Genomic DNA, 17,993 nt, shown 5'->3' with positions numbered 1-17,993 from the left:
CACACAGGAGGGTCTGAAACTAAAACTTTCTACCGAACAGCAGGTCAAGGCGGCAGTCATGTCCTAGGGCGGCATTTTTCTCTAACAAAGATTCATCTTCAACTTAACGGTCTGCTCTTTTCCCATCTAAGATAACACCCCTGATAACATACCTCTGAAATATCAGAGTAATCTCTCCCTCTCCCCACCCCTCAGAGCAGAGGCCACAAATCCCCTCATAGTTATCATGTGACTGTTAACTGTTCCATACTCACCTGAATAGAAGGATGTGTCTGTCTCTTTTCCTTTTTATCCAATCCCAGAGATTTCCCGGATTCACTTCCCCCGCCCGCCTCTGGAATCTATCCCCAACGGATTTCACGTAACCTCCCCGCTACTCCTTTGATTCTGATGTGCAAAATAAGAGGTAAAACGGCCATTTTTAGGCGAACTTTCTCAATCAGTTGAGATTTTGCCTCCTGACAATTGTCAGTTTGACTCAAATAAACTCATAAAAATTGTTACAGGTTTGAATGTTTATGTTGAGACATTTATATTCTCCACTAGATCTTCAGGAACACTAGTTTATCATAAACTTGAAGGTTGCATTCTTTAAAATCTAAAAACAAGGAACATTAGGAACTAAAATGCCAAAAAAATATTTTTCAAAATAACATTTTATTCATTATAGTGAAATTGTGATTAGTAAATGACTTGCATTCCATCAGGATCCAGCTCTGTCCCGGACTGGAGGGTCTGACGAAACAAGTCACTGACAAGTGTTCATTCTAACTTCATTTCATAATGAAGCAGATCACTGACAAGCGTGCATTTCTAACTTCATCTCCTTTTTTTTTTTTTTTTTTTTAAATCAGCCCTGGCCAGGGTGGCTCAGTTGGTTGGAGTATCCACTCATGCACAGAAAGGTCTCAAGTTCAATTTCTGGTCAGGGCACATACCCAGTTATGGGTTTCATCCCTGGTGGGGGAAGGAATGAGAGGCAACAGATTGATGTTTCTCTCTCCCTCTCTCTAAAATCAATAAAGAAAAATATCCTTGGGTGAGGATTAAATAAATATTTTTCCCCTTTAACTACTGTTTTCCCTAGGCTATATGCACAATAGACAAACTTGAAATCTAGCATCTAAATCTCAAAGATTTACTGTCCAAACACATAAATTTAAAAAAACATACACAACACAACAACAACAACAAAGCAAACTTAAGGTGAAAGGTATACCAAGTGAAAAAGGGAAGCAAAATGCATATTGGGAACCAAGGGGGTGCCCGCCTGGTTTCTGGGTGACACAATGGGCATGAGAGACAGTCTTCTTCAAGAAACAAGATTGCAGTCAGACACTACGACACAAGGAAATGGACTCTGCCAGCTGGTATGCCTGGCTGGGAGGTGCCTCAAGGCTGCAGTCAAGTGCACCTGGAGTGAGCTCAAGGGCAGGGACTGGCGTTCCACTTTCCCCGCAGCACTGATATGCCAGCGCAGCCGCACCCAGCACGTGCAGCCGCGTTCCTCGGGCCAGACACTCTGCTATGCTCTGCGGTGTCAGGCGAGGAGGAGCAGGGAAACACACAGGTGCCGCCCAGCCAGCGTGGCTCCCTGGTTGAGCTTCGACCTGTGAACCAGGAGGTCACGGTTCCATTCCCGTCAGGGCACAGGCCTGGGTTGCGCACGCCATCCCCAGTGTAGGGCGTGCAGGGGGCAGCTGGTTGATGGTTCTCTCTCATCACTGATGTTTCTATCTCTCTCTCCCTCTCCCTTCCTCTCTGAAATCAATAAAAATATATTTTAAAAAACCTCATAGGTGCCAAATCCTAACTAAGCAGTGTGCTAGGCGAATCTGCAGGACAAGGGGTGTCTTCCAGGCAAGAAGGTGTCTGCGCTGAGTTTTGAAGGTGACAATCAGATGACGTGAGAGACTATTCCAGCAGAGGAGGACAAGGAGACTGGGAAGTGTTCAGGGGACCAAGCGGTGTTCAGCAAAGCACAATGAAGCACCTAAAAGAGGGGGGAGGTGGAGAGCGGAGGCCAGAGCCAGTGAGGAAGAGTCCTGGCTACCAAGCTCAGGATTGGCAGGCCTGGCTATGCACACAGAGGGAGCCACAGAAGGACTTTGGTTGCAGGAGTGGGAGTGAGGAGGTGACTGTGAACAGACTGCTGTCTGGAAAGAAGGCAGGAGCAAACATCGGGATTTAACTAAAGAATAAAGAGAAGAACTACAATGAAGAGGTGGGAAAAGGTCGGGAAAAACACTGGTAACACACCTGCACTCTCTTCCCTCATGGACAAACCCCCTTCATGGGGTGACCCAGCTACCCCCTGAAAATGGAGAACTCGGCGGTAGCTCAACTGCTGAGCTACGCAGGCTGGGCTGGTTGTTTTCAGAAATAAAGATCTAACCACTACGCTTACACCTGAAACTAATACAAAATAAGCCCGGCCAGGAGGCTCAGGGACTGAGCGTGGACCTACGAAGCAGGAGGTCACGGCTCGATTACGGGTCAGGGCTCATGGCTGGGTGGCGGGCTCGATCCCCAGTGTGGGGCGAGCAGGAGGCAGCCGATCCATGATTCTCTCTCCTCATTGGTGTTTCTCTCTCTCTCCCTCTCCCTTCCTCTCTGAAATCAGTAAAAATATATGTTTAAAATATTAGCAACTCAAGCTCCTTTCCATCTCCCCCCTCAACTCCCACACTTTACAGATGGGGAAATGAAGGTCCAGAGAGGAAGGCAGACTTGCCCAGAGCCATGGAGCCAAGAGAATGTCTCTAAGCCTACTGCCGCCCGCCACCTTCCTCCACGGAGCTGGACAGTTTGCCCAACACCAGCTACAAGGAAGCCCCGTGATCTGCATGTGCACACGGCTCCACGCCAGCGCGTACATGGCCATTCATTCTGAACCGCGGCGACACCATCGCCTGAGTCACCTGCGGTATAAAACGGGCTGTGTCCAGCCAGTCACAAGAACCTCTGCTTTAGAGATACCCCATCTCACGATGACAGACTGCACGGCAGACACACATCCTAAACGTTCAAGTTCGAGACGGAAACGTGGATACAAACTTCACCTTCACCGCAGCTGCAGGAATTATCCTCCACTCCCTGTGAATGATGCTGGACTTGACTGACTCTCCCTCCGGTTTGTGGACTATCACCAAGGTGCGGAGGTAAAGCTTTTCCCCGGCACCACATTCCCTTTCTTACTGAAATTGTCAAGAAAATCCCCTCCTGCCTGGATCATTCCCGGGCAATTCAGCAACATTCTCCGGCTACCAAAGTCGCTGAGTCTTCAAGACTGCCTGGTGCATACGAACTCAGAGGAGAAGAGACATTATTTTAGAGAGAGAGAGAGAAAATCTTGGGTCAGCCATTTCCTTACAGAAACAACTTCCTCCCGATCAATAACTCCACTTCCCCTGGCACCACATGCCCTTCTGTATCGGTGTGGCTGCTTTATAACTGACATGTCTTAGGCAGATGTCTAAGAGCACAGCTCTGACTTCATCTCAAGATGCGTCCTCCCGGGGCCCCAGAAAACGCGGGTGGGCTCTGCAACATTTCTTAGTGTTTTTGAATCTGTCGAAAACTCGGGAACACAGTATGGATGGTAGGAGGGGCTCTCTGACAACACCCTTCCCTCCCCCCGCAATCACAGCAGGACGGCAGCGAAGGTACGGGCATTTTTCCCGGGCTCAGCAACCCAAGGCTCCCTCTGCCTCTGAATGAGCCCAGGAATCCTACTTGGTCTAGGAAACAGGCTGCAAGTACGTGGGAGTGGACTTCTTTTGCAGACAGACACCCCCCAGGGGAGCGCCCCAAGGAGGAACGATCGTGTCTTTAAGCCACGCAATTGCCACACTGCGGGAAAGGCAAATGCTTCCTCCGCAAAACACCGGATTATTCCCATCGAACCGGATGCAAGAACCCAGCTCTCAAGGAAAAAGGACATTCCGCCGGCTTCGGGCTGACCTCCCAGCCGAGCGGGACGAGGGCGGGGGCGCGGGACCCGGAGGAAGCCCAGCCCGCAGGAGGCCCAGGGTCCGCCGCCCGCGGCCCAGCTCCCCCACGCCGCGTCCTCGGGGCCCCCGCGCCCCGCTAACCCCGCCGGGGGCATGGGCACCGGAGGACCCGGGCGCGGAGGCGGCGGCCCGGCCTCTCCCGGGGCCCGGAGAAAGCAAACTGCGAGCGTCGCGCCCGGCGCCTCGGCTCAGAGGGTTCCGGCGGTTGGGTGACCAGCAGCGGGTCCCGACACCAGCCTGGGGCGGCCCGCTGACCCCCGGCCCGCGGCGCTGTCGGTGGGGCGGCCCGGGAGCCCGAGGGGACGGCGCAGGCGCAGGCGCGGGCCGGGCCGGGCTGGGGGCCCGGCAGGGGTACGGCGCAGGCGCGGGCCCGACGGGGTCCGCGGGGCCGCCTGGGCCTGGCCGCGCGGGCGGCGCTGAGGAGGTGGACTGGCCCGCGGGCGCCCTCGGAGGGGACCGGGCCCCGGCTCTTACCGCGCGGCGCCGCCTCGCTCGCTCGCTTGCTGGCTCCGGACTTGGGCCGGGGGCGAGGTCGCCCGGTGGCGCGGCCCGATCCCGTTGAGTCCGGCCTCAGGGTACCAGCCAACCCCGCGGCGCCGTTGGCCCGGCCCGCCCTGCCTCCCTCGCGGGCCCCGCCCTCGGCCCGCCCCGGCCCCGCCCTGCGCGACTGGCGCCCAATGTGCAGACGCGGTACAGGCCCCGCCCACATCCCGCGGCCGCGCCGTCGCCTCAAGCCCCGCCCACTCTCTCACGTCTGGGTCGCGCAGGCGCCCTAGCACCCGGCCGGCCACATAAAGGCCTGGGGCAGCCGGTGCGCGCGCATGGAGCCTGCGCCTGGCACTCCAGCTCCTGGCTCGTCTTGGAGGCTTCGCTGGGCGCGGGCAGGTGGCAGGTGTAGAGCTCCTTTGTCCCAAAGGCTTAACTCAGCTCAAAGGTCCGCCAGCGCTTATTTACAGTGTGCCTAGGACTGTGCTAGGCATGAGCTAGATAGGGGTGAAATAAACACACGCCCCGCCTTCCTGGCGCTCCCCATGCAGCAGGGAACACAGACAATTAAAAGTGAGCCGCACAGTTGTGCATCGACCTATGAAATAGATCACGGTTCGATTCCCGGTCAGGGCACATGACCCGGATGCAGGTTCGTTCCACCCCAGTGTAGGACAATGCAGGAGGCAGCCGATCAATGATTCTCATCATTGATGTTTCTATCTCTCTTTCCCTTTCCCTTCCTCTCTGAAATGAATAAAAATATATATTTTAAAAAAACATTTTTTAAAAAGTGAGCCACCCCTAAAAAACATGAAACTTTATGTTTATCTTATCAAAGGATAAGAAACTTTATCCTTTATCAAGTTTTAAAATGTTCTGTTAGGTCGCAATTATCATACAGGTTTTTTTTCCTTTGATAGTTTGAAAGACATTAGATTTTTTAAAATATATTTTATTGATTTTTTTACAGAGAGGAAGGGAAGGGATAGAGAGTTAGAAACATCGATGAGAGAGAAACATCGGTCAGCTGCCTCCTGCACACCCCCTACTGGGGATGTGCCCGCGACCAAGGTACATGCCCTTGACCAGAATCAAACCTGGGACCCTTGAGTCCGCAGGCGGACGCTCTATCCCAGGGGTCCTCAAACTTTTTAAACAGGGGGCCAGTTCACTGTCCCTCAGACCGTTGGAGGGCCAGACTATAGTTTTTAAAAAAAACTATGAACAAATTCCTATGCACACTGCACATATCTTATTTTGAAGTAAAGAACAAAACGGCAAAAACACCCGCATGTGGCCCGCGGGCCGTAGTTTGAGGACGCCTGCTCTATCCACTGAGCCAAACTGGTTAGGGCATTAGGTTTTTATTACATCATCTCGGTTTCCTAGGAAAAAGACAACTTGCTTGGTCTTTTTTTTTTAATTATTTTTTTTATTATGGTATCACGTAATTGTCCTCATCCCCCATTCCCACCCCAAACCCCTCCCCATGTATGCCCCCACCCCCCTGTTGTCCGTGACCCCTGGTTAGGCTCATATGCATGCACACAAGTCCTTTGGTTGATCTCTCCCCCTTTCCCCCACCCTCCCCTACCTTCCCTCTGAGGTTTAAGAGTCTGATCGATGCTTCCCTGTCTCCTGTTTTTGTTCATCCATTTATGTTGCTCATTATTTCCCCTAGGTGCGTGAAATCATGCGATACAACTTGCTTGGTCTTGATATATTTTTCATTGCTAGACCATTTGCTAATACGTTATTTAGCACTTTCGCATATTTGCCCATAAGTGAGATTGTGTATCTCCGGCATGCAAAGTGAATACGATTTTGGTTGCTGTGGTAGTATTCTACTGCTTGAATTTGCCACACCCTGGTTTATCCCCTCTCCTACTGGTGGGCATTTGGGTTGTCTGCAGTTGTAACCTATTAGCGGAAGGAAAAGGGGATTCGGCGAAAAAGGCTCCGGTGCCTCCAATGGGAAGCCAGGCATCCTGGGGAAACACCCTTCTGGGTTATCTGATTCTGACGCTGTGGGGCCTCCGGGCCTTTCCTTGTCTTTGAGCTCTTTCACAGCTCGGTAAGTTGTAGAAAGCTGATGTCAATGTTAATTATTCTTGTCTAGGGACGTGCAAGTAATTCTTATCTCAAGACAGCCCTCCCAACGGGGGAAAAGCCAGTTTTGCCACCCTTTGCAAGTTTATTTCAGATTTTTTGATCTGTAAATGTAACCTGACTTTGGAACTCTCCTTTGAACTGAGGAGAACATCTGCCTGGTTCCCTCATTCATTAAGGAGTTAAGTGAACTTTATACTGGTATCAAATAGACATGGACTGCCCCGGCCGGGCGGCTCAGTTGGTTCCAGCGGCACCCATATACCAAGAGAGTGCCGGTTCAATGACTGGTCGGGGCACACGCCTGGGTTGTGGACTGGATCCCCAGTAGGGGGCGTGCAGGAGGCAGCCCCTGATGCCACATTGATGTCTCTCTCTCTCTCTCTCTTCCTCTCTCTCCCTTTCCCTCTCCCTCTAAAAATCAATTTTTAAAAATCTTAAAAAAACACACAACCAGGTCAGTCTTTCAGTGGTTAGAGCGTCGACCCAAGGGTCACGTCTTTGATTCCTAATCAAGGGCACGTACCTGGGTTGCAGGTTGGATGCCTGGCCCCAGTCAGCTGAGAGGCAACCAATCGGTGTCTCTCTCTCACATCGATATTTCTCTCTGTCTTTCCCTCTCTCTTCCACTCTCCCTAAAAACTAATGGGGAAAAATATCCTCCTGTGAGGATTTAAAAAAAAAAAAAGGCAATTGGAGCTACTGGCCTGGAGGCCATCTATCCGTGTCTGAGCTCCTCTCGGGGCCCAGCCTCCACCTCCACGACCTCCATGCTGGGGTCTCATCGCCAGGGAGATGGGCCCTGAACCCCAGTGAGCTCAGCGACTCTGGTTCCCCGCTGATCCGCTCAGCCCCGTCCAGTCCCGGCCTCCCCCACCTGGGCCCAGCTGCTCCGTTCCAACCACAGCTGGAGGAGCCAGCAGGCGGGGGCTGCGCGCCAAGTTTTCATCGGAAAACTGTTCCCAGCGGTTATCAGGCCATCGGCTCCGAGCGCCAGGACACGGAGCCGGGATTCTTGACATGCCTTCCTCGGAGCCAGGGGAGCGCCGGGTCCCAGGGAATGTGCGCCCGTCGGACAACGGATGAAGTGTCTGCGAGCAGAGATGAGCTGCTCGCCTTCCACCGCCACAGTGCGCAGGTCAGGAGGGACCCGGGGGCCCAGCCGGCCTGCGGGCGGCCCAGAAGAGGTACCGGAAGGGGACGACTCCGGACAAGTTGTGCCGCACCCTCCCCCCCACCCCCCTCCGCCACTCAGGCCTACAGAGATCAAACACCATCAGACCCTCTTATGTCAGATCTAGGGAAACGGAGGCTCATGAGAAGAGAGTGGTGAGGCAGTGCGCCCCTTGTGCCAGCTTTGTGGGTCCCCAGACCTGAACTCAAACCCTGGCCCAGACAGCCACCCGCTGTGTGACCTGGAGGATATTTGCCCAACCTCTCTGTGCCTCCAGTTCTTCTTCTCCTTCTTCTTCTTCTCCTTCTTCCTCTTCCTCTTCCTCTTCTTCCTCCTCTTCTTCTTCTTTGTCTTTTTAAAAAATATATATTTTTATTTATATCAGAGAGGAAGGGAGAGAGAGATGGAAACATCAATGATGAGAGAGAATCATTGACTGGCTACCTCCTGCACGCCCCCTACTGGGGACCTAGCCCACAACCCCGGCATGTGCCCTGACCGGGAATGGAACTGTGACCTCCTGGCTCATAGTTCGGTGCTCAGTCTCTGAGCCACGCCAGTCGGGCGGTTCTGAACATCTCGAGAGCAGTGGCCATGCAACCCCAGGGCCAAAGGCCACCCACAGCACGTGCCTCCCGGCCAGGCACGCCAATCCTCCTGGCAGCCACCGTCTGTCCCGGCTAGAAATTGCTCCGTGGGGGGTTGAGACATCCTCCGTGCCCCGCGGCCTCGCCGCCCTGCCCCGTTTGGGGATCAGAGTTGCCCAGTCTCTCAGGCACCGCTGCCCCTCACCCTCTCAGCCCGGGAAGCGCGGGCCAAACCCGCCAGCAGGGAGATCAGAACTCTGGGGCGAGGGGGCCTTGAGACCGAGGAGCCGAGGGGGTGAGGAGAGGCTGCTCGGGGGCTTTGGGCTCCCCAAAGTGACATGGCCTGGACAGCCTCTTCAACAAAACCAGTAGCCGGGCCGGCGTGGCTCCGTGGTTGAGCGTTGACCTATGAACCAGGAGGTCACGGTTCGATTCCCAGGCACCTGCCCGGGTTGCGGGCTCGATCCCCAGAGTGGGGCATGCAGGAGGCAGACCATCCATGATTCTCTCACATCATTGATGCTTCTATCTCTTTCCCTCTTCCTTCCTCATGAAATCAATAAAAATATATATTTTTAAAAATAAATTGTAGCGCCCTAACCGGTGTTGCTCAGTGGATAGAGCATCGGCCTGCGGACTGAAGGGTCCAGGTTCGATTCCGGTCAAGGGCATGTACCTGGGTTTCGGGCACATTCCCAGTGGGGGGTGTGCAGGAGGCAGCTGATTGATGTTTCTCTCTCATCGATGTTTCTAACTACCCTCTCCCTTCCTCTCTGTAAAAAATCAATAAAATATATTAAATAAATAAATAGATTGTAGCTGTATTCCGATGAGCAGCTGCTTCTCTCTGGCTGGGTCTGGATTTCCCACGCTGGCCAGGCCACAGGGTCGACAGGTCTGTCTGTCTAAGGTCACTGAAGCCCTCGAGCCCCTGGGGAGGCCCCGGGTCTGGGGTGGCCCCCATTCCGGTGCCTCTTCTCCCGGCGCCGGCTCAGCCTGCAGCTCGTGAGGCCCCCGCCTCAGGCCTCCCCTCTGGCCAGAGTCCCATCTGAACCTGCCCGTCCCCAGGCGCGGGGCTCAAGTTTCCATGAAGTGACCGAGAACCGAAGGAGAGTTTGTGGTCAGGCCTGCCCGGTTCCACCCACGGGAGGGGAGCGGAAAAGTACTCGGTGTGAGGACGGAGCCCTCGCCGTCCTGGAGCCCCGGAGAGGGCCTGTCTGGGGGCACGCAGCCGTGTGATGCCCGGCGGCTGCCTGGCGTGGGACACTCGGCTCATCTCTCCGGGCAGCCGTGGTCCTCCTAAGCCCCTGGTTCCCTTTCTTTTCTTTTAAATATATTTTTATTGATGTCAGAGAGGAAGGGAGACGGAGAGAGAGAGAGAAACATCAATGATGAGAGAGAATGATGGATCGGCTGCCTCCTGCACACCCCACACTGGAGATCGAGCCCGCAACCCGGGCCTGTGCCCTGACCAAATGGAACCCAGGACCCTTCAGTCTGCCGGCCGACGCTCTATCCACTGAGCCACACCGGCCAGGACGCCCCTGGTTTCCTTTCCAACCTGGACACGTCTGGGAGACGCGACAGGGCCCTGTCCCCCAGAACATGTACGTGGGTGCCCGCGGGTCACCACGGCCCGGCTGGCCTTCCTGTGCTGGGGGGACTCGGGTGACGCAGGCTCTGCCTGGCAGCTGACCCATCGCTCTCCCACTCCAGTCACACTGACCGAGCCCCAGCTCTGACAGCTCCCCCCGCACCCAGGGGTGACGCTCAGCCCCAATCCTGCCCCCTGCCCCCTGGCCGCGGCACCGGCTCCGGGAGGCCTTTTGGCTTCGTCAGGAGTTGGGCGTGCCTGTCACCCCTCATTTTTTCTGTTTCTCTTTCCAGAGCTATTTTTTTTTTTGACAGCCCATCATTAGTCAGTGGAAACACTTCCTTTTAAGGAAATGGGAGCATTCTTGGGGGGGGGGGGAGGCGGGGGGGTATAAAGGTTGACATTTAAATTTTTATTTATTTTTTAGAGAGGAAGGGAGAAGGAGAGAAACATCATGTGAGAGAGAAACTTCGGCCGGCTGCCTCTTGCATGCAGCTGGACTAGGGCTCGAACCTGCCACCGAGGTGCGTGTCCTGACTGGGAACCGAACTCGCGACCTTTCAGCGTGCAGGACCGTGCTCCCACCAACGGAGCCACACCGGCCAGGGCTCTTCTGCCTTTTTTTTTTCCCCCCCAATTTTTTAGAGAGAGTGGAAGGGAGGAGGAGAGACAGAGAGAAGCAGCGTGGATGGGAGAGAGAGCACATCCATCGGTTGCCTCCCACACGTACCCCAACTGGGGCTGGGGATCGAGCCTGCCACTGAGGTCCGTGCTCTTGACCAGAATCGAACCCGCGACCCTTCAACCCTCGGGCTGATGCTCTAACCACTAAGTCAAACGGGCTGAGGTGCCGTCTGGTATTTTTATACAAGACCCTCCCCTCCTGCTGTGCGCCCAGGGTGTGCGCATTACGCCAGGAGGCCCAGCCCGTGTGCCCGCGTGAACACGGCCACGCCCAACCCGTGCAGTGGTCTGGCTGAGCCTAGTCCAGCAGGGACTGAGTTCGGGGGGCCGTCAAGACACCGAGATCCCAGCTTCTGCTCGTGAACCTGCTCTGGGATGCTGTGTGTGTGGGTGTGGGTGTGGGTGTGGGTGGGATGGGGGTGGGGGGGGAGTCCCGGAAAGTCAACCCCGAGTCAGAGACGCAATAGGACTTTTTTTAAAGGCCTTCATGCCCGGCCAGCGGGGCTCAGGGGTTGAGCGTCGACCTATGAACCAGGAGGTCACAGTTCCATCCCCGGTCTGGACACATGCCCGGGTTGTGGGCTCGGTCCCCAGTAGGGGGGCGTGCTGGAGGCAGCCGATCCATGGTTCTCTCATTGACGTTTCTCTCTCTGACTCCCTCTCCCTTCCTCTCTCTGAAGTTAATAAAAATACATTTTAAAAAATAATAAAGGTCTCCACACGGGACGGGGAAGGTCGGGGTAGAGACACTATAGCCTTTTAGGGCCGCACGCTCAGGGCGAGGCAGTGGTGGCTCAGAGCGGCCGGGGCCTGCAGGCTACAGAGGCCAGACCACCGAGCCTGGGTGCCGGCGGGATCCAGGAGGCTGGGGGGCTCTGCAGGGCCGGGCTGGGCGTGGCTGAGCCCCCCTGCCCCTGGGCTTGGCACAGCCGGGCTCCCTCTGCCCGCTCTCAAACAGGCGGCCCAGAGCCCTCGCTCCTCGGAGTGACTGATGCTGCTCCGTGTCCCGACACTGTCCAGCGGCCCCTCCCGGCCCGGCCCCTCCCCAGCGGCGGGCACGCCTCCCTCCCCGAGGCCGCTGGGCACCGGGGCCCTTCACCTGCCGCACTGCCCACCCAGAGAGTTTTCCTCCTTCACGCAACAATCACCACCACGCACGCAGGTCGTCTCAGGTAACTTTAATGACAGAGTCAGCAGGCCCTTCCCCGACGGCGCACACGGGCGCCTGAGCTCAAAAGCTGCTGAGACCAGCCCCGCCCCTCCCCGGTGGCAGGCGGGCTGCCCGGGGCGGGCACGAAGCTCAGGGCTGCAGACCCCGGGCCCAGGGCTGGGCGGCCTCGTCTCCTGTTGCATCTGGGCCCCGGGCCTTCCCCTGCCCCCCGCTGGCTCGGCCAGCCCAGGGGCCTGCACGGCAGAGGGGACCGCAGGGGCCGCCGCGGTGGGCCGGCGAAGGAGCGCTCGCACAGCCACAGCGGAGCGGCCATTGCCCCGGGAAGCGGCGCGCGCTCCGTATAAATAACGCGGGGAGGAGGCGGGCGAGGGCGGGGACGTTGGCACAGACGTGGATGTATTGCTTTCCAGTTTCGATGCGACAGATGCAAATCACGGGCCCCGGGGAAGGGGACCCAGGGCTGGGTTAGCTCTCCTAAGCGGCGTGTTCCCGCGCAGGGCTGCAGGTTTGCGGAGACGGTCGGGCGGGGAGCCAGGCCGGAGGGACCCCGGGAACCCACTGGGCCCAGAAAACGCGCGGAGGCCAGAGAACCCCGCGCCCTGCCCTCATCCCCGAGGCCGGGGGGGGGGGGGGGGGGGAGAGGGGCGCTGCATTAACACGGTGGGTCCATGCTCCTCGGAAGAAAAAAGGACAGCTAAATAAATACAGTATGCAGACGTCAGACCTTCAGGTGACCTTGTTTCCTGGCCCCCGGGCTCGGCAGGCCCCCCGTGCAGAGAGAGCTGCCCCCGGGCAGCCTGGGTGAGCCCTGCCCCCTCCCCAGGGGCGTGGGCAGGAGCGTGGGACAGCCCTCCGCCATCACGCGACAACGAAACCCCCTTTCCTGAGTCACAGCATGGCTTCCCTCCTCCGACTCATCACATCCTCTCTTCCTGCCACACCAGGGTGGGCTCTTTGCCCCTTCTTTTCTCCTCACCCCAACCCCGCTTTTTATTTATTTACTTATTTATTTGTTTGTTTTCTAATCCTCACCCCCAGGATATTTTTAGAAAGAGGAGGAGAGGGAAGGAAAGACAGAAATACTGGTGTGAGAGCGACACATCGATGGGCTGCCTCTTGCATGCACCCCGACCAGAGCCTGGCTGGGGAGGAGCCTGCAACCGAGGGACGTGCCCTTAACGGGAATCGAACCCGGGACCCTTCAGCCCGCAGGCCGACGCTCTATCCACGGAGCAAACCGGCCAGGGCCCAAGCCCTCTTTTAAAAAAAGACGGGTATAATGTTCATAGACCTGTTTCTTCAAAATACTTAGTGGCTTCCCATGCTCTTCCCGCTCAGCCAGAGGGTCAGGAGGGTTAGCAGGAATGCCAGGGGCGTGCAGAGCGGGGGGGGGGGGGGGGGGCACGTCTGTCCTCCTGCCTGCTCTGGGATGGGAGTCGCCACCCTCAGCCCGGGCCTGACCCCCGGTGCCCAGGAGACTCAGCAATGGCTCCCGATGAAGACAGAGCGGGCGCTCGGGGGAAGACAAAATGCCGCTGGGAGTACATTCTCCTATCTTATTAGGTATCTTCTGAATCTGTCCGGAAAAAAATTAGAAACTATGTATAAAACTTAAAAATATTCAAGTATCAAAAGGCGATTCGGATCAAAGTTTAGAACAAGCCGATGCCGATGCAGCAAGAAGAAGCTGTTACAAAAATGTACTGAGTCTGTTCAGCAGAGCGAGGACCTGGGGGGGGGACGGGGGGGGGGGGGCCTTTGTAAGCTGCAGGACAGCGTGTGCCCAGCGGGAGGCTGGGATGGCATGGGGGGCAGGGGTCACTCTCCCTGGAGAAGGAGCCATAAAGTGCGCAGCCCCGGCCTCCCGCCCCCTGGCGGCCGGTCCTGGATGTTACACGGGCAGCTGCCCTCCAAGGGACGCTTGATCTGCAAAAGCCAAGCCACAGGACGGGAAAGAGACCCCTTGGTGCACAGAGATCCTTCTAGAAAGCGAGAGAAGAGAGGAAGGAGGCGAAAGGGGTCCAATGCTACACAGTGTTGACTTAGCTTTCCACGCCCCCTTACACACAGGAGTCGAATGTTTAAGTCAGGAAAACCCCAGCGCCCCCACCCACACCGGGGCCGGGCCAGGGGGCCCCCACGGTGCGAAGCAGCAGCAGCGTTTGTTCAGGACACGACCGTGAGGGGATCTGCTCGTGTCCCCTTCTCCCCGGGAGAGGGTGCCTCTTGACAAGGGATCCAGTAGAAATCTTTGAAACTCTGAAAAGTTCATTAAAAAACCACTCCTTCCGCCTGCTCTCGGGCCAGGCCTGCACTCTGGAGCCGAGCGTGCCGGCTTTGGGGCGCCCTCTGGTGGCGGAAAACCAGAGTCGGAGGCCGGCTGGGAGCTCAGGGGCCCCCAGCAGGGCCCAGGCCACTCAAGAAGATGCGGTTCCTGCTCAGTGGCGGCCTGTCTCGCCGGGAGTGTCCCAGGCCGTTGTGCCGGCTTCTTGGAGACGGAGGAGTCGGCCTTTAGACTTCCGTGGAGAAGAGGATGCTCTGTCGCTTGCTGTCGGGAGCGGGGATGGCCTCCAGCTGCAGGAAGTACAGCAGCACCTGGACCTGCCGGGCAGCACGGGGAGGGGAGCAGCTCAGGGGCGCGCACAGCGCAGGCCTGGTCACTGAGCCCCGAAGGCCAGCTCGGGGTGCGGAGGGCTCCTACGGGGCCATGAGCCCCGCACAGCAAGACACCGGGGTGCCCCTGAAGGACCACCCCGAGAAGCCCAGTAAGGTGCCAAGGGAGAGGCCTGCCTAGAGGGGTCCCTCTCTGGCCACCTCCCCCTCCCCTGTACATTTTAAATATATGTATACATTGGCATTGATTTCAGAGAGGACAGGAGAGGGAGAGAGAGAGAGAAAAAGTGAATGAGAGTCATTGATCAGCTGCCTCCTGCACACCCCCTATTGGGGATCAAGCCCGAAACCCGGATATGTGCCCTTGACTGGAATCGAACCCAGGACCCTTCAGTCCTCAGGCCGACGCTCTATCCCCTGGGCCAAACGGGCTGGGGTTCCCCTGTACAATTCGAGTGGCGCCTGGCAGGACTCCAGGGGGAGCAGGCAGAGGCCACGCCTGGGCGAGGCGGGGTGCCATGGCTGGAGCCCGTCTGCTCGTACCTGGGACATGACCTCCAGGGACCAGCTGTCCGTCATGGAGATGGGCTGGCCGGGGGTGGCGGGGAGCTTGCTCTCCTTCTCCGAGGGCCGCAGCAGCGTGGGGCCGAACACCGTGGCGAGGTTGTGCAGGGACATCTTGTTCACCGTCTCCTTCTCTGCCACCCTGCGGGAGGCCGAAGCACAGGGTGCCGTTGGGACACCGCCTTCCGGACAGAGGGGAGACCCAGGGGCCGGGCCACCCCAGAGTCCTCGGGGAGGGTGGTGATGGGCTCCACAGCACAGCTGACCCGCCCCGGCTGTGCTGGACGCAGGCCCACCCTCGTGCTCCTGGGTCTGAGGGGCCCAGACGGAGAGGACTTGAGGCCAACAGGTGGCGGGGCCAACCCTGGGCCATGACCTTGGCCGGGAGGGGGTGGGTGGGGTCCAAGCACAATGCTGCCTGTGGCCAAAGCATCTCACCTTTTCCCCCCAAATATATTTTTATTGATGTCAGAGAGGAAGGGAGAGGGAGACAGAGAGAGAGAAACATCAATGATGAGAGAGAATCACCGACCAGCTGCCGCCTGCACGCCCCACACTGGGGATGGAGCCCGCGACCCAGACCGGGAATCGAACCGTGACCTCCAGGTTCATAGGTCGATCGATGCTCAACCCCCGAGCCACGCCGGCCGTGCAGAGCACCTCACTTTAAGGCGGGGTGCAGAGGGGGCGGGTGGTGAGAGGGAAGAAGTTGGCTGGGGTTCTAGTGCCCAGAGGGGGTGAGGAGCCCCAGGTGCCCAGGAGTCTGAGGGAGCCCGGGGCGCAGAGAGCGCCTCTCCGAGGCAGAGCCGGGTACCTTTTCAGGTGGTCCAGGAGGAAGAGGAAGGTCAGCAGGTTGGCTTCCGGGAGCGACAGCAGCAGGTTCAGCATGCAGCTCTCTTTCGCCACAGGGTCTGAAAGAGCTGCGGGGAGGGGGGGGGGGCCTGTCAATTCTTGGGGTCACTGGCCGGTCATCCTCGGGCTCACACGGTCGGGAGCCTGTGACAGGAGCCTGTGAGGGGTCGAGCCCCTTGGAACGCCTTCTCTCTGTCTCAAAGGGTCAAAGGCCCCACGGGGAACACCCACTCGGCCATTCCTGCCTCCCGCCCAGAACAGCCCGAGGCACGGGAGGCACGGGAGCCACGCACGGAGTGAGACAGCAGCCCGAGGGGCAGGGGGCTGCGAGGCCCCGGGGACCCCCATCACCCTGTTCACGATCGGGGGACGAGGTCCTGATCGAACAGCCCGCAGGCAGGGTGCAGAGGCCCCTACACCAGTGCCCCCCCACCCCGTCCCCGGACACTACCCCGCAGGTCGACCTGAGGTCAGGGGAGCAGGACGAGGGCTCTAGGGAGGAGGAGGAGCCATCGCGACCCCATCCCCACCCCCCGGCAGGCACTCGCTACTCAGAGGGCGGGGCTGCAGGGGCACGGAGGACAGAGCGAGGCCTTCGAGCACCGGCTGGGTTCTGGGTGCCCCCGGCACACGCCGAGTCTGGGCTGAACCCCAGACGGAGGCCGAGGGGGCGCGGCGGACCAGAGGGGAGTGGGGGGAGCGGGAGGTGCTCCCAGGCTCGCTCACCGATGCCCTCGGCGAAGTTGGGGTAGAACTCGTCGGTGAAGAGCGGCTCGGGCAGCTCGCGGAAGTAGAGCTTGAGGGTGCCCGCGATGGCGTTGACGTCCATCTCGCTCATCATCACGGACACGTCCTTGTTGTCTGGACAGAGCACAGAGGAGGAGGTGACGCCCCACATCCTGAAGCGGGTCCGCTCCCCTGGCCTGGCTGCCTGCCTTCGGGGCGCCTCTCCTCTGAGCCGCTCATCCCACTCCTTCCGAGCCTCCCCCCCCCCCACGCCCTCCCCACACCGCCTGCGGGGCGAGGGGCAGCGGGGAAGGAGGCAGGAATCGGGGCTCGACCCTGAACCACCGCCCGGCTGCGGTGCCTTCGTTTTATTTGTTGTTAAGCCTCATTTTCCATTGATTTTTAGAGAGTGGAAGGGAGGGGGGAGACAGAGAAACATGGATGTGACAGAGACACATTGACGGGCTGCCTCCCTGCACGTGCCCCAACCAGGGCCAGCGATCGAGCCGGCAACCCGGGCCTGTGCCCTCGACGGGAATAGAACCCGGGACCCTCCAGTCCACAGGCCGACGTTCTACCCACTGAGCCACACCGGCCGGGGCTGGACGTGGTGTCCTCTGACAACAGGAAGACACGGTTATTGGTCCCGCTTCAGGGGTGAAGCCGGTGCCTTCCCTTGGGGCTGCGGTGGCCACGGAGGGCCTCTGGGGTCTGTGTGCGGAGGGGAGGGAGACAGAGACCCGCAGGCAGCTGGGCCCGCTCCCCTCAGGCCCCCGCACCTGGGCAGCCACACGGGCCCTGGGCTTCGGTCGGCACCTCTGCGCCCCACGCTGCCCCCCAAAGAGCAGGCTGAGCCCCAGCAAAAAGCCCCTCCCCCCGGGGAAGCCCTGGTCCGGCTCAGCAAGAGCCAGGCCTGGTCACGGGCTGAGAACTGGTGTCGGCGGAACCGCCTCCCACACGGTTGTCTTCTCGCTTTTAGGGACGAGAAAGCGCAGAGCGTGAGAGGAGCACAGGCCGTGAGGGCGCCCCGGGGGAAGCACGGACACCCCGCCCCCACCCCCGTCCCTCGCTGCCCGGGGCCGCCACTCACTGACGTCGAAGGCCGCCTTCAGCGCCTGGATGTCCGTGGCCACTCCGGACACGCGGTAGATGCCCACCTCCTCCATGCCCCGGCGCTCGATCTCCTCCACGCACTGGCGCACGATGTAGGGCACCTTGGACCTCTCCCTCCTGCGGGGAAGGGGCGCCCCGTGAGTGCCCAGCGGCCCCAGTGCGAGCCACAGGGGGGCACAGCCACGGCCCGTCTGGACCCCTGGAGCCGGGGGGTGGCGAAGGCGCCAGGTGTGAGCTCCCGGATGACCCATGACCCAGGGGCAGGGGTCGCCATCCTGCAGTGGGAACCCAGATGGTGACAGAC

General features: G+C 58.6%; 2 protein-coding genes across 2 annotated transcripts in view; both read right to left on the bottom strand.

Moving 5' to 3' along the window:
* SPECC1L (sperm antigen with calponin homology and coiled-coil domains 1 like) overlaps positions 1 to 4,613 on the bottom strand; it is a 55,330-nt gene extending 50,717 nt beyond the window's left edge. The window contains exon 1 of the mRNA XM_079762626.1: positions 4,488 to 4,613. The gene's annotated coding sequence lies outside the window, so the exon portion shown is untranslated. The remainder of the gene's footprint in view (positions 1 to 4,487) is intronic.
* A 7,210-nt stretch (positions 4,614 to 11,823) lies between these two features.
* Positions 11,824 to 17,993, bottom strand: part of BCR (BCR activator of RhoGEF and GTPase) — a 72,337-nt gene continuing 66,167 nt past the window's right edge. The window contains exons 19-23 of the mRNA XM_079762622.1: positions 17,667 to 17,806; positions 16,577 to 16,711; positions 15,813 to 15,918; positions 14,978 to 15,140; positions 11,824 to 14,422 (exon numbers count right to left, since the gene is read on the bottom strand). Of these exons, the coding sequence (XP_079618748.1) occupies positions 14,333 to 14,422; positions 14,978 to 15,140; positions 15,813 to 15,918; positions 16,577 to 16,711; positions 17,667 to 17,806 (634 nt within the window). The 3' untranslated portion in view covers positions 11,824 to 14,332. The remainder of the gene's footprint in view (positions 14,423 to 14,977; positions 15,141 to 15,812; positions 15,919 to 16,576; positions 16,712 to 17,666; positions 17,807 to 17,993) is intronic.

The sequence above is a fragment of the Cnephaeus nilssonii genome (genome assembly GCF_951640355.1).
Source record: "Cnephaeus nilssonii genome assembly, chromosome: 22".
Taxonomy (NCBI): Eukaryota; Metazoa; Chordata; class Mammalia; order Chiroptera; family Vespertilionidae; genus Cnephaeus; species Cnephaeus nilssonii.
Note: the sequence above shows the minus strand (reverse complement) of the source record. Positions and strands in the feature narration are given on the sequence as shown.